We start from the raw sequence: 15,033 nt of genomic DNA on the forward strand, positions 1-15,033 counted from the left end.
AAAGAGTTTGTTTATTGTGTTGGAAAATTTATTTTAAAGGTCGCTAATCAAACAAAATTATTCCCAGAATAATATAGAAATTGGCAAATATCAGTTTGATATAAAAAGTGTTCATGTATTTAAGAAGCGGCCGGCATATTAAACATTCTATATTTGGTATTTGGTAAATGAATCATCTTGTCAAAATAACAAAAGCAAATAAAACATATCACATTGTACATGGTGAATATGTGCCCAACACATTAATTTCACATTGGCACTAAAAGAGGGGAGAAAACAAAAACAAAACAAATCACGCACATTAAAGACAGCAGCACAGCTCATATTGAGCATTTCCTTTCAATGGCTGGTTTCTATTTTTGTGTGTGTGTTGTATATCTTTGAATCAAAGAAAGATGAATAACATTGCACAAGATGATGATCAAATGAGGCGTCTCCCCCAACAAATGCATTAGATGATCCACATCTTCACGTCCTTTAATCATCAATGCAGCCTAAGGTGGGCTGTGAATCTGTGCACCTTGTGTCTTTTGCATCTGTGTCTTTTAAGTCTCTTTGAGCGGTGTTCCGCTTTGGTAAATCAAGTCCTCTTTTCTTCATCTTCAATGCCGTTGCGTTTGTATCACGCAAACACGACTCTTCCTCACAACCAATCACGATGATGCTATGAAACTTTAGCTGATGAGGAAAAAAAGACATTATACATACGCACAATACACTACTGCAATACAGCCTCCAAACCCCGTCGATATCAGAGGATACTAACCACTGGATTTCCGTTCGCAGATGAATCCCAAGCGCTCGGTGCAATAGAAATCGTTCCAGTTGCCATTTTGGATCAGACCAGCGCAGTCCTCGCCGTGTTGGTGACCGCGCGTCCAATTATCGGGCTGTCCCGGATTCCATTGCCTTTGTGAGCCAGCCATACGGAGAACAAGGTTTACTTTCTGAATATTCAAAAAAGTGAGGGGAAATTCAAAGAAGACTGACTTGAAAACCGGTATGCTTCCATCTACCCACTTCCAGACGTTTTCTTCTTCCTTGTCTGTCAGGCCCAACCAGAAGAAGCCTTTGCTTGTCACCATGTTCTTCACAAAAACCTGAGGAAGACCACGTCGATTCAATTGATTATTATACGAGTTGTGGTCCCCCACCCCCCAAAAAAAGTCGAAACTCATATTTCCATTCACCTGTTCCTCGTTGTTGTTGATAATAATCAAATGAGCCGCCATGTTAGAACAAAATGCGTTGGCCTCATCATAGTTGACTTTCTGAGTGGCGCCAGAAAAGTAATAGCAGCTGTCGCCAAATGGCCGAAACTCTGCTGGACAACCTAAAAATAAATCCTGACTTTTAATCGATTAATTGATTGAGGTCTTTGGATCTTATAACGGTGAAAAACGGGAGACAATGACATAATCGGGGTGAGGTTACAGACACCAGGCAGTGTTAACGCTGATGATGCAACATATTTCGAGAACTATCTGTGTTCTGATTTAAGAGAATTGTTTCATGTTGTTAGCGACAGAAATGACCCCCCACCATGATGAATTATTTCTCTCATTTACTAAGACTCATTTTATAACACTAGCCAAGCTATAAATCATGTTCTCAATTACAGCCAACGCTAGCTAACCACATCATATTGCGCAAGCAAATTCTTTTTGTGATCGTCGTTGCTTCTGTGTTTTGTTTTTGGAAGCAGCGAGGGAGTCACAAGTCACATTTGAAATTATTTTAAACACCGGGGGTCATAACATTGTGTAAAGTTATGTGAAATGATGCCAAAATCAAACCAACCGGGCGATAAAGTGGGGGCAGGTTGTGGAATCTGAACCTGCTTTGTCGCAGCGCTTTGCAGTTCATCAGATGGTTTCGGGCCTGCGGTGGGCCTCACTGGCTTCAAAACAACCGGTGCGGGCAACCCCGGTAATCCCGGAGGACCCGCAGGACCGATGGGTCCAACGAGTCCACGCGGTCCCTCTAAGCCAGCAGGACCCGCCGCTCCCCTCAGACCCTGCGCCCCTTGAGGTCCTTGTACACCCGGTAGTCCATCTCTGCCTGGAAGACCTTGAACCCCGGGTTCTCCTTTGTCTCCAGGGATACCAGGTCGACCACCAGTTCCTCTCGATCCTTTCGCCCCAGGGAGGCCACGGGAACCGGGTGTACCTTTTGGACCCGTTCCACCTTGCGGGCCAAGAGCACCTTTCTCTCCTTTAGATCCTACCATACCCGGGACCCCCTTGTCTCCCTTATCACCCTTCTGGCCTGGCTGGCCTACTGGGCCCTGGGGACCCTTGTCTCCTTTGGAGCCTCTCGGACCCGGTGGACCTGAAAGACAATTTTAGGCAATTAGGGGGCCTCTGTTCAGTTCTGCGACTACCATTGAGGATATACTGTAGGGAAAAAATCCAGGTTATTGAATTCCTTCGTAGCCAAAGAGACGAGGGTAAGACTCCAAGGTTTTTACCCTGCAGGACGGTGAAGTTGGTGATAAGCTGTAGGTGCTTGGTGTCCACCAATTTCATCTCCTCCATCACCACGGACAGGCTGTTGACTTCTTTGTCCAGGCGAGCAGTCAACTCGTCCTGCTGGGCGCGCAGATCTCTGTTCTCGGCCCTGGCCTCGTCGACGCTGTTGTTCAAGCCCAGAAGGACGTCGCCGTGGTGTATCACCGTCTCGGCACACGACCTCAGGCTGTTCAGGTCTGAGCTGATGGAGCCCAGGAGCTGCGTGGCGAAGCTGACGTTACCAGTCACGCGGTCAATCTTGTTCTCGTGCCGGTCCAGGCGCATTTCCATCTTGTCAAACATGGACGAGGTGGAGTTGTCATGGTCCCTCTGGTTGTCCATCAGTTCCCGCAGATTCTGATCGAGTCCCTCGGTGTGGACGGATGTGTTCTGGATCTGGCTGGCGAGCGTGCTTAGCTGAGCACCCAAGTCATCAACGGCTTCTCCGTTGGAACGTGCCGATGCCGAGTTGTTCGCTGCCAAAATCTGAAGATTCTGGACTTTCTCCTTCAGCCAGTCCGTGTCTGCGCGGGTTTGTCTGGCAGTCTGTTGTAGTGTCTGATAATCATTCTTAAGTTTTTGCACCGCCTGCCCCGTGTCTTCGATCGTCTTCTGGAGCGAGCTCAGCACGTTGCGCTGCTGGGCTTGGGTGATATTCAGCGCGCTGATACTGACCAGAGCTTGGCCTTGCTCTTTGACCTGACCTTGGATCTCGGACTGGAGTCTGGCCGTATCCGTCTGGAGGTCTCCGATCATCCCGCCGTAGGATGTCAACGTCTGGTTGACGCCACTCAGAGAGGCGGCATTGCCCTTCAGTAAACCTCGTAGGGAGACATGGCTGTCCTGCGTGTCGTCGCCGGTCAGCTGAAGTTCAGTCAGCACGTCCCGGTTTTGGGTCGAGCGAACTGCAATGTCGTTCAGCTGGCTCTGCAGCAACTCAAGATCCGATTTGAATGTCTTGACACCGGTGGTGTTTATCGTCTTTGCACCCATTGGATAGTCTGGGGAGGAATGGTAAAAATGGCCAAAATAAAATGGTGACTTCGTCTGAATCGATACCAGAGTCAACATCTTAATCTACCGTATTTTCCGGACGATAAGGCACAACGGATTATAAAGCGCACCTTCGATGAATGACATATTTTAACTTTTTCCATATATAAGGCGCACCGGATTATAAAACACATGGTGAGCTTTTAAAAGAAATTGAAGGCTATTCGGTGCGCCTTATAGTGCGCACTGCGTAACAGTCAAACTCACCAAGTTTCTTTAAGTCAGTCTCCACGGCGTTGATTTTACCGCCGTAATTCTGCATTCCCTCCGCGACGCTGTCCATTCTCTGGACCACTGACAAAAAAAGAAGAAAACAAAAGTAGGCTACAGTGGAAATTAATTTCAGATGTATGCAATAGCGGATGTCAATCCAAAATTGTTTTTACAGGATGCAGTCAGACAAACTATTTAACACCAGAGGGCACCACAGTACGTAGATGCACAGTGCACTTCATGGCGACAGAAGAATAATTCTCAACCAGTGCCATGCCACTTTGAAGCCCCGCTATGCTAGTGAGAGATCATCAGATATGTAATAAGTAAAGATTGATTTTAACACAATTAGCCATATTTATTTATTTTTTGACCCTACAAATGTGTGTAGGTTCATTCATACGCCCACAACATATCACGAAAGGAAGCCCTCTTACAGTAAATGCTCGACCACTCGATTGCAGAAGGCTCAATAATTCGGCGTACCGGCCTGTTATCATTCAAGCATTAGAAGGATTGCTTTGTGTTCCGGCAAACGGGTCCAAGTTTCACACACAAAGTTAATTTGTGGTCGAGTTTTGTCAATGAGGATATCAGAGGACAATATATTTTTATCAAGTAGCGCAATTATGTTTATTTACCAAGACAAGACGGAAGCCATGAAACATTCTTGCAAATCGTTCTTGACACCCACGAGACAACAAATTACCATCCCAGCCATAAATTCTGGCTAGGCCACATTACGCCATTGAAGTCGCTGCTGCCCCATCTGGACGACTTTACAGATTCGAAAGCATTGCAGGCACACAGACGTCATTAAGACTGATACGATCCGTTGCGATCGGATAGTGAGCATAAGTCCCCGTCCCGTCGCTGACCTTTATAGCCGAGGACGGCCACGGCAATGGTGAGCAGGGCGCAGAGGACATAGAGCAAAGCGATGGCGGTGCGTAGAGCCCAGTCGTTTTTACACTTGGTGCATTCGGAGCCTTCCTGGATTCCTGCATGGAGAGTTGAGGGGAAAAAAGTCAGATTACAAAATGAAGCCATGTATTTTTTTTAATTCGGTATCATAAATAGTGTGTGTTTGAAGTAGAACTTCTCCAATTTGCGGCAACCATCCGAATTCTCAGTTTTTGTGGATCTACCAAACGTCATATTTGGATGAGTTTGGTGTGGAAGAATAAGTCAATCTTTGGACCATGCGTCTCAATACTTTTGTCCAAAGAATGTCATCGGCCATTTGGTAACTGGCATTCCATCCTTGGACCACCAGGTTGGCGGGAGGGGGTGCAGGCATTTTGGCCTCTTACGTCTGTCCAAACATTACATTTAAGGGGTCCAGCTGCGGACGCGGTCACGCTGAGGCAGTTGATCTGACATCTTGTTTACACAGAGAGTCCTTGAGGGGGCGCTATATCAGAGTCCCCCACCGCCACCCATTCCTCCAAGTGGTTTGTTGTCTTCACTTAATTAAGCACAGCATCAACACATCGAGGAAACAAGATGAGCGCCTGCGGTCTTGGAGGGGGGAATGTTTGTTTTGGCAAGACTGTACCCTTTGTACAAAAACTGAAAAAGAGGGGAACATAAATTCAGTCATTCACTGCCATTCCTGAATTTATTGCAATGTTTTTCCCTTCCACAAGATGGCAGAATTTGCCTTTTGTACATTTGCACTCATTTCAAGCTCAGATAACTCCAGACTTATATAACTTAAGAATTAACTCTTCTTCTCTTTCTGATGAATGAAAAGAGTCTAAGGTTTATTACGCTGCATTGGATGTTTATGTAGTCCTAAAACTCTGTGGCTCCTGGAAATTGAGTGAAAATGACAAAAACTGGAGCGGACACATTTTTCCATGGCAGGCAGTAAATGAGTTAAAAGTCATAGCCGTTGATGAATCACATACTAGACATTTGGTTTTTAGTTGATTGATAAATACTTCTGAGGTCAAAATTTCCCCCAAATTCTATCAACAATAATTCTTCTCTGAAACGTGCTTCTTTAAAATAAAAAGGACGGTTTTCTGTGTGGGTCAAGACGCCTACCAAATTTTGTGATGCTGGGGGAAACTGGACATAGTGAGTTATCAAACTTTACCACAATGATCATTCTGGGAGAAAAAAAGTCACAAATAAAAAAACATTCAATAAAAAAATAAAACAAAAATATATATAAATAAACGAATAAAAACTACCAAATTTTATATAAAAAAAAACAAAAAAACAATTCACTCCAAAATGGAAGATTATGTTTCTTTTTAGGTCATGGGTTCTTTTGCTATTTTTTGTGGGGCCATCAAATTTCTTGTCGCCAGTGAAACTGGCATCGGGGACTGACCCACGCCCAAAGAAATAATAATAAGCAAAAAATAAACAATAAAATAAAATAAAACAAAACCCAAAAAATAAAATAAAATAAAATAAATACATCCAGTGGCTACCAAGAGCTGTACATTTTTCCCCACCAGAATGATGATCAAACTGAAATAATTTCTGTTTTGTTTCAGCAATGGATTCATGAGATTTTTATGTTGCTCCACTCATAATAGATTCTCGGTGAACCCTACTGAGACTGGACTACGACTGTAAAGTCTTTGTGAGTTTTGAAAGACGCTTATAAGTGAAATGTATTATTATTGTTATTATTATTATTATTTGGAATACATACAACAGCGATATACACTAGGCTTGGATGGATGACATCTGGTCCTAAATCTAGTAAGAAGACTTGAACAAAAACTGAAACTGATACACGGCTCTGGTCAAGCCTATCCACCTCTCTCACACACAAAAATGCATGTACAGAACTTTGCAGCTGAACACTCTGCAGTTGCTGTGTGGAAATTTCCATGCCAACATAAAGAAAACTTGTACAGGGCATTCGAGTGATTTTGTGTGAAGCCTCTTTGTGTTCCAATTCCATGTTACGTCGAGCGCCAGAGCACGGCAATTCCTCTCGCCACATCATTTTTATTTGACTTTAGTGGTCATATTACGTGTCTACTTCAGAACTGGCGGGTGAAAAGGAACAAGGAAGCACATAATGTAGATTTCTGTATGTAGTCGAGCCCCGCCCACACTTGACTTGCGAGTAAAATCTCGGTCACCAAGCAGCGCTGTGTGGCGACAGGAGGAGAGACAATCAGAAAATATACCAAAATGTCATTCTTCGAGCTGTCTCTGGTTTATTGTCAAATTCAACATAAAACGAAGAGAAATACACATGTATTTTAAAAAAAGGCTCAGCCTTTTCGTTGGCTCGCCTCAGGCTAATGCTAGCACAGGCAATCATTAGCATTCATGAAATTGTGTAACAAGCTTTTAAAAATTGGAAATCTGACCACGGGTGGGGCAACAAAACATGTAGACAGACAATAAAAGAGTGCTCCCAATTAAATTGTATTCTTTATAAATCCCAACATGATTCGTCACCGTATTCAGAAAGGGGAAAGAACGTGTGACGGAAGCATAGTATTATCGGGTAGTATTTTTTGACATTACATTTTTGAGGTTCTTTTTTCAGGAGGCCAGAATGGATGAATACCATTTCTGTTTAATTTACAAGGGTAAACATAATTAGAGATGTAAGCGCTTTAAGTTATGAGCATAGCCAAGGAATGAAAAAAAAAATCATAATAATAAAACATTTTATTTCTAAGTACCACACTATTTCTAGTTCGTAGTAGCGCGGGCTCCTATCATAAAGCAAAGCAACGAGTCACTTTACATTAGCCCCGAGGAATGTTAATGAGTAAACATTGGAACGCTTGGACAAATTAGCGTGACGTCGCCATGCTGGAATCGCAGAGCTAGGTTAGCATTCCTGCGCTCAAGAAGGAAAAAGAAAATCAAATCAGTCGTCTTGCACATCTGGAGCTTGTTGACACTGCAGCCAACTCTACATTCAATCCACACACACACACACACACACACACATTTCAACTGGGGAGGGGACTACTGTATTCACGCCGGTGGATTGCACCAATTAGCATTTCCAAACACCATGCTTCATTCACGAGTATCTATTCTTCAAAAAGCAATTAGTTATGATGAATAAGTGTGTGGTCAAGTGACAATGAAACATCCCCAAAACGTCATCACGTCCAATTAAACCTGAAAAAGTTGATATGGAGATCAATGAAAAAAATTTATTCGCTGCCATAATTACCAGTTGTTGAAAAAATATCTAAATAATTTTATATATATATATATATATATATATATATATATATATATATATATATATATATATATATATATATATATATATATATATACACATACACACACACACACACACACACACACACACGCGCGCACACACACACACAGTGTATAGTTTTTTTGTCTGCGTGAAAGAGGATAGCACAAAGGTCACGTAAGCGTGTCTCATACGTGTTTTTAGAATACACACATGGGAACTGTTTAAAATTCAGAAAATATGCAGTCAAAGTCACCCTGCCAATCGCAGCCGTGTTGATTCCAACGTGTTGCAGTTTGCAAGTCATCCGAGGTAAGTAAAACATTAAGAAAGATTCTCCAACACGATAAAATACGTCGTTTCAGATTTTGATAACTACGTCCATGTTTGGTGCTTATAACACAACAGGCAAAGTCAATCGATGGCCGTGCGTTGACAGCAGTGACTTTGTTTTGTTTGTGGCTTTTTCAAAAGCACACAAGCGTCTATGCAGCGAATAATAATTTTTCCACCTCATCCAAAAAGATGTCGCGCAAGTTTCCAAAGGGATCTGCGGATCGCGCAACCTTGTTGTTGTTTTCCACGATGTCAGATGACGAGTTAACAGGAAACGATCGCTGGAGGACACCCAAGCTAAAGTTTATATTTTGACAAGTGGCCGGCGCAGATTCTCAACCACTTTTTTGGAAAACAGATTGAACCGTTGGTGTGAAAATGGATTGATTATCTTGACTTAAAACATGTGGTGGAGGAAGAGGGCCAAATAATGGTTGTCCTTCACATGAGTTAAACTTATTCACTGCAAAGAAAAACAGAGCACATACGATTCACAAAAACAATCTCGTCCATAAAACGGAATGTGGCATATTGGCTGTTGAATTAATCATAAGAATACATTTCATTTATAAGCGCGTTTCAAAACTCTCGAGGACACTTTAACGTCACAGGATAAGTCTTTCTGTGGGTGAGCAGCGGCAGCCAGCCACGCCGGCGTTCACTCAACGTGGAAGTAACTCAAATATAAAATGTTTTTTGGTACAATAACATTCAAATAAAGTAAAACTAATTCTGCAATAAACACCCAAAAAAAAAAAAAACACTGGTCAATAGCAATCTTCAAACTGCAGCAAGCGATCACATTATTTCAGAAAATGTTCAGAATTAAACACACATGGGTGAATGCTACCATTCAATAAATTGTGCTTCTCTTTTTGGTTTGTTGTTGACCACAGCGGGGCAGTATAATACAGTCATGCAGATACAAGTGAAGAAGAAGACTTCTTCTTCCTTGTCTAGTCCTCTGAAGTGACTGGATAAGATGCTGTACTATTAGCTGTTTTTCAAAGAGGATAAAGAATATATGCCTGTGAGTATGGATATATTTTGTGTTCCTCTCTTCGTTGCGTTGGGTCATATCCACTGCTTAGAAAGTATGAAAACTGTGATGAGCTAAGCTAATACTGTATATAGCATGTGAAAAGCATTTTCAATTGTATGTTAGCATTACACTAGCGCGACATTCTTAAGGCAGTCTTGTTTGGTTTTCAATATTGGCGCTCTAAACCGCGGTGTGCACTTTGGTTTTCATGAGGTGTCGCACGTTCAGGGTGGTCCACCATGTCGGGATACTAAATCAGCATCAGCCTTGCGTGGTCACGCTCATGTCAGCGGACTCCCTTTACAAGCAGGTCAACACAAGTGGTATAAACTATGCAGTGCGGTCAGTCGCCTCGACAAGCCGGGCTGTAAAACGGTGCTGACCACAATAATGATGGCCTCCAAGTAGCGACACTTTGGGTCAGGAGAAACGCAGAACGCAATACAGCCCAAAAGGCGCAGATGATAGCATAAAATATGTTGAGGACATTTCATCGTGAAGAGTGTACTAGTTGTTCTTGTTGTTATTGTTGGACGTGCTTCCTGAACTGAAGATAAATGGCAATGTTATGTTTTTTTTCTCCCTTAAAAGACAACCGATGCCTCCGGACAAGTTGTGTCCATAATTTGTAAAATCGCTTAAAATGACTTTTACTGAGCGTATTTTACAAAGATTCCACCGCATATAGCTATATTTTACGTTTTAAGACTTGCGCTGAATATTCCGGAAGTCTTGTTTTTGAGTTGGTGATGAGTCCTGACGTCACGTCACGTCACGGAAGGAACGCCCCTGACCGAGAAAAGACACACTGTAGCAGTCCTTTCATCACCTCAATGGATTTTGCGGTACTTTGTTTGGTCTGAAAACTGTGTTGATCCGTGTTGATGGTGAAATTAGAAGGAAAACACATAAATAACGCGATGGTGAATCGTTGTGTGTTGCACCAAACAACTATTTGATATTCGCTGACAAAAATTCCCAGGAGAAAAATCAGCTAATTTCCACGGAGCTTTGTCGCCATCTTCTGCATTATTTGGGTGCTACATTTCTCTCCAGATGCCTCAAAATGACACGTAATAAATTATTTAATCGATTGCACACACGTATGCTTTCCTCTTCAAAACTACAGTAAAGTCTCGTTATATCGATATCGGATATATCGATAGTCCCGGTTATATCGATACTATTTCTATGCACGCACGGAGAAAATTACATGCAAACAGGGTCGGATATATCGATAGTCCCGGTTATATCGATATTTTTCGGACTCCCTTGAATATCGATATAACGAGACTTTACTGTATTTGAATCATATTCATAATTAGATGAGTAACAAGAAAGCATCTTCTCCGAATCTGAAGCCATTGTTTTGATTCTCGAGCAAGGCAAGACGTCTTGGCACGACACCACGAACAAGCGGGCGGGACCTTGTGAAACTGGCCACTTCCGGGTTCAATTTGAAGTCGTTTTTAGACATTTTAAGTCATTTTTATTGGTGTTTTGCATTTGACTAAAAATATCATCCTGCGTGTTTTGGGTATTTTAGATGCTATAAAACGTTTTTCTGATATGAAACCAAAAAGTGGTGTTGGTTGTCCTTTAAATGGGTTACTTGTGTTCAAATCCCAAAACGCTCAAGAGCGCTGACAGTGGAAAACTACTGCGGGGTAGGTCAGTAAAAGTGCAAGAAGTCACATACGTACTATCTTGAGAGGTGAGCTGGTTCCGGTCCAAAGTAATCACAGACAGATAGACAAACTAAGTTTTTATCACACCAGTCAGATTACACATGATGTACCACTACTTCCTGATACTCAGTCCAAAGGAACGGAGACTGCAGGTGATGGTTGATGTGGTTAGTAGAAAGCAAACAGTGACTTTGGCAAATGTGAGCTAGCCCTAAGCCAACATGACATTGATATTTATTTGTGTTTATTTACTTATTTATTTGTATATTTATTTATTTACTTATTTATATTTGCTTACTCCCCTAATTATTTATTTATTTATCTATATACCTATTTATTTATTTACTTATTAGTTTATTTATTTATTTACTTATTTATTTATTTGTCTATTTATTTATTTATTTATTTATTTATTTTAATTTACTTACCTAATTATTTATTTATCTATATACCGAATGATTTATTTATTTGCTTGTGTATTTATTTATTTACTTACCTAATTATTTATTTATGTATCTATATACCTAATCTATTCATTCATTTATTAATTTATGTATTTGTCTGTCTGTTCATTAATTTGATTATCTATCTATCTATCTATCTATCTATCTATCTATCTATCTATCTATCTATCTATCTATCTATCTATCTATCTATCTATCTATCTATCTATCCACCTAGCTAGTTAGTTAACGATCTATCCAACCACCTAGCTAGCTAGCTAGCTAGCTAACTAACGATCTATCCAACCACGATCTATCCTTCCACCTATCCATCGGGGAAATTAGAGGTGCAGGTAAACTCTTCCGGATTATTTTTTTTGGTATGATTCGACTCTGCCCTCATTTTTTTTAATGTAGCTCATCAGTTTTCATCAGATGATGACATAATAATATTCATAATAGTATGACGAGAAATCAGAGCACAGTATTAATGATGAGTTTGGGTTCAAATACGCATTTTTTTCATCAAATGGCATAGATCTAAATTACAACGCACTGTAAAATCTGTATTGTGCAACTTTAAACCTGACATTTGTTTATTTATTAATCAGCCATCACCCCTCAATTTGTGGCCAGATTCGAACCCATGACCTCGGCACCTTTCGGCGGGCGTGCTAACCAATCGTGCCGCCATCTCGGATGGAAATTTGCTGTTGACCACTTCATATCATTACACGGGATCATTACAGTACGTTTGGTGGTTAATAAATTATTATATTATACAGTGCTATTTTCCCCTCATTAAATCAATGTTGCTTGATTTAGTTCTTGGAGGCTGAAACTGATTAATGACTTTTCCATCCAGTTTAAAAAGAAAAGGTAATATGAGATACATGCGACGAAATGAATTAAAGTCCCATCGCAAGGCCCCGCCGTTGAAAACCTAACATGTGCACGTAGGAGGAGCGACGAAAGACGGGGGTCGTCGTCCACAGGCTGAAAGCATTCTTTTCTGCTAATAAAGTTGCCATAAATTAGAACCACTCACTGTGGTGCTCCCAAAAATAAGTCGGGGGGAAGGAATGTGACACTTCAGCTAGAACGCTGACAAAAGCAGGCCCACCTCCCCCATAGCAACGGCGTGTGCCATGACACGCCCGATCCGCCCACCTCATGCACATGCGGAAATAAATAACTTTAAGAAATATAAACAACGTCGCCCTCACCCCACTGCTGGTTGAGTGATTTTTTTCCCAATCCTGTGGCACATTGCTGACACAGCAGAGCCCGTTCAGACCCTCAAGAACCCACAACACCCACTCGTACGCCCCCCACCCCTCTGCTCAGCACGTATAGGTTTGCACCGAATCAACTTTTAATGCGGGAAGTGGCTCAGCAAGTTCTCAGGTTTTGGGATATAATTTCACAGCAATAACCAACCTCTGGTGAAAACTCCCACTGTTCGCTCTCACGCGCGGCAAAGAAAAGAAACATTCTGCGCACATGGAAAACACGTCTGCGAGTATTTCGAGTGAAGAACAAAAAGACTCAGATGGAATTCATCTCGGGTCTTTCAACCTTAAAAAAATGCGGGAAAAACAAGTGTTTTTTTTTCTTTGATGACTGACATGCCACAACAACATTAAGACCGATATGAATACATTGCAGTACAAAGATATAATTTTCAATGCAATGAAGCTAGTGTTAGCACCACATAATAATAATACATTTCATTTATAAGCCACCTTTCAAAACTTTCAAGGTCATTTTACAGTCACAGGATAACTTTTTCTGTCGGTGAGCAGCGGCAGCCACACGGGCCAGCGTTCACTCAACCCGGAAGTAACTCAAATACATAGAAAGCTAGCTAGCTAGCTAGCTAATAGATAGCGAATGGCATTGCATTTCTGTCGACTAACTGAAGACTAGCACCAAGTAACAGTCTATGTTGCGTTGCTGCAACCCTGTTTACAACAGATTTAAATGGACGGACATATATCATATCATGGTACTCACAGACATGTTTTATTATTACAGTAAAGTCTCGTTATATCGATATCGGATATATCTATAGTCCCGGTTATATCGATACTATTTCTATGCACGCACTGAGAAAATTACATGCAAACAGGGTCGGATATATCGATAGTCCCGGTTATATCGATATTTTTTCGGACTCCCTTGAATATCAATATAACGAGACTTTACTGTATTATTATTATTATTATTATTTTTTTTTATGGATCAGAAAATGGATGGATGTAAGTATGGCTAATATTAGTGCTGTACTGATGAGGTAAGAGGAGTTGTGATGTCTCAAAGAAGAGTATAGCTTTCTATTGCTACTGCCCCCAGGACACACACACACACACACACACAGACGCGCGCGCGCACACACACACGCACGCACGCACGCACGCACACACACACACACACACACACACACACACACACACACACACACACACACACACACACACACACACACACACACACACACACATTTCCCTAAAAATATTGAAAGTACAGTATGGACAAATAAAGTATTTTTAATCCATTCACAGCCATTCACAAATCTATTCAGGAATTGAAAATATGGCGGAGAACGCCATTTATGAATTTGTTCGGGTTTTTTATGCTTGCGTGCCAATAAAGCACTGGCCATGGCCTCTGGCAATGGTTTTTTTTTGATTGCACAAGGGGCAGCATTTCCCTTTTTTTCATGTTAGCACTTTGTTCCAGTTTCAGCTGTTGTTAAAGCGCTATATAATCCAATATGTATGTATTGCAAAGTATTTTGGACAGCCACCCTCATTTCAAGCTCATATAACTCCAGACCCATATAATTTAGGAATTAACTTTTTTTTCTTCTGATGAAGTACAGTGGATTGTGACATGCTACATTGATGTGCTAATAGCTCAAGTTATGTTACCGAGGCAGAAATGGCAAATTCCGGAAAATCCGCTAAGAATCGACACTGGCATGCCGCTAAACAACAAGACTTCTAATAATCCGGCAGACTAAATGGGAAGCAGACACAGCTAAAAATAGAGCGGCGGATTATAACTAAACGAGATGCAGGTGACATGAGGCATGAGCAGCAAGTGTACACTTTGAAAATAAAATGAGGAAGTGATATTTTAAGGCCAATCTCAAAGATCCAGAATTCTAACCTGCTTTTAATGTGCTGCTTGTCAGAAGCAAATGCACACCTGCGCTAACACAGCGTTCGGTTTTGACACAATGTTTCTGTGTAATTTGGCAACTGCTGGAAAAGTAGCGGATACTCACTCTGTCCAGCATCCAGATCATGTGCTGTGAAACCATGTTTAAATTGTTCTATTTGTCCTTTCCAAGGTCATCAGTATAGCACTGATATTAGTCATTCTATGCAGAGGACGAAGAACATACGGTACTCTTTTTGTCTGTCTACACGTTGTTGCCGCACCATTTGTGTTCAGTCCATTACTTCAAGGTTTAAAGAGACAACTTTGATGACTTACTGTTGGGGTAATTCGCTATACGAACATATTTAAACAT

General features: G+C 41.4%; 2 protein-coding genes across 2 annotated transcripts in view; both read right to left on the minus strand.

The window, feature by feature from the left end:
• Positions 1-15,033, minus strand: part of tmem236 (transmembrane protein 236) — a 62,964-nt gene that overhangs the window by 22,184 nt on the left and 25,747 nt on the right. The window lies entirely within an intron of this gene.
• colec12 (collectin subfamily member 12) overlaps positions 1-15,033 on the minus strand; it is a 24,049-nt gene continuing 9,016 nt past the window's right edge. Inside the window, exons 4-11 of the mRNA XM_089008833.1 lie at positions 4,655-4,777; positions 3,771-3,857; positions 2,471-3,511; positions 1,801-2,331; positions 1,191-1,333; positions 991-1,100; positions 767-909; positions 1-678 (exon numbers count right to left, since the gene is read on the minus strand). Coding sequence (XP_088864959.1) covers positions 665-678; positions 767-909; positions 991-1,100; positions 1,191-1,333; positions 1,801-2,331; positions 2,471-3,511; positions 3,771-3,857; positions 4,655-4,777 — 2,192 coding nt within the window. The 3' untranslated portion in view covers positions 1-664. The remainder of the gene's footprint in view (positions 679-766; positions 910-990; positions 1,101-1,190; positions 1,334-1,800; positions 2,332-2,470; positions 3,512-3,770; positions 3,858-4,654; positions 4,778-15,033) is intronic.

The sequence above is a fragment of the Hippocampus bargibanti genome, linkage group LG11, assembly GCF_051943395.1.
Source record: "Hippocampus bargibanti isolate YZ-2025 linkage group LG11, ASM5194339v1, whole genome shotgun sequence".
Classification (NCBI taxonomy): Eukaryota; Metazoa; Chordata; class Actinopteri; order Syngnathiformes; family Syngnathidae; genus Hippocampus; species Hippocampus bargibanti.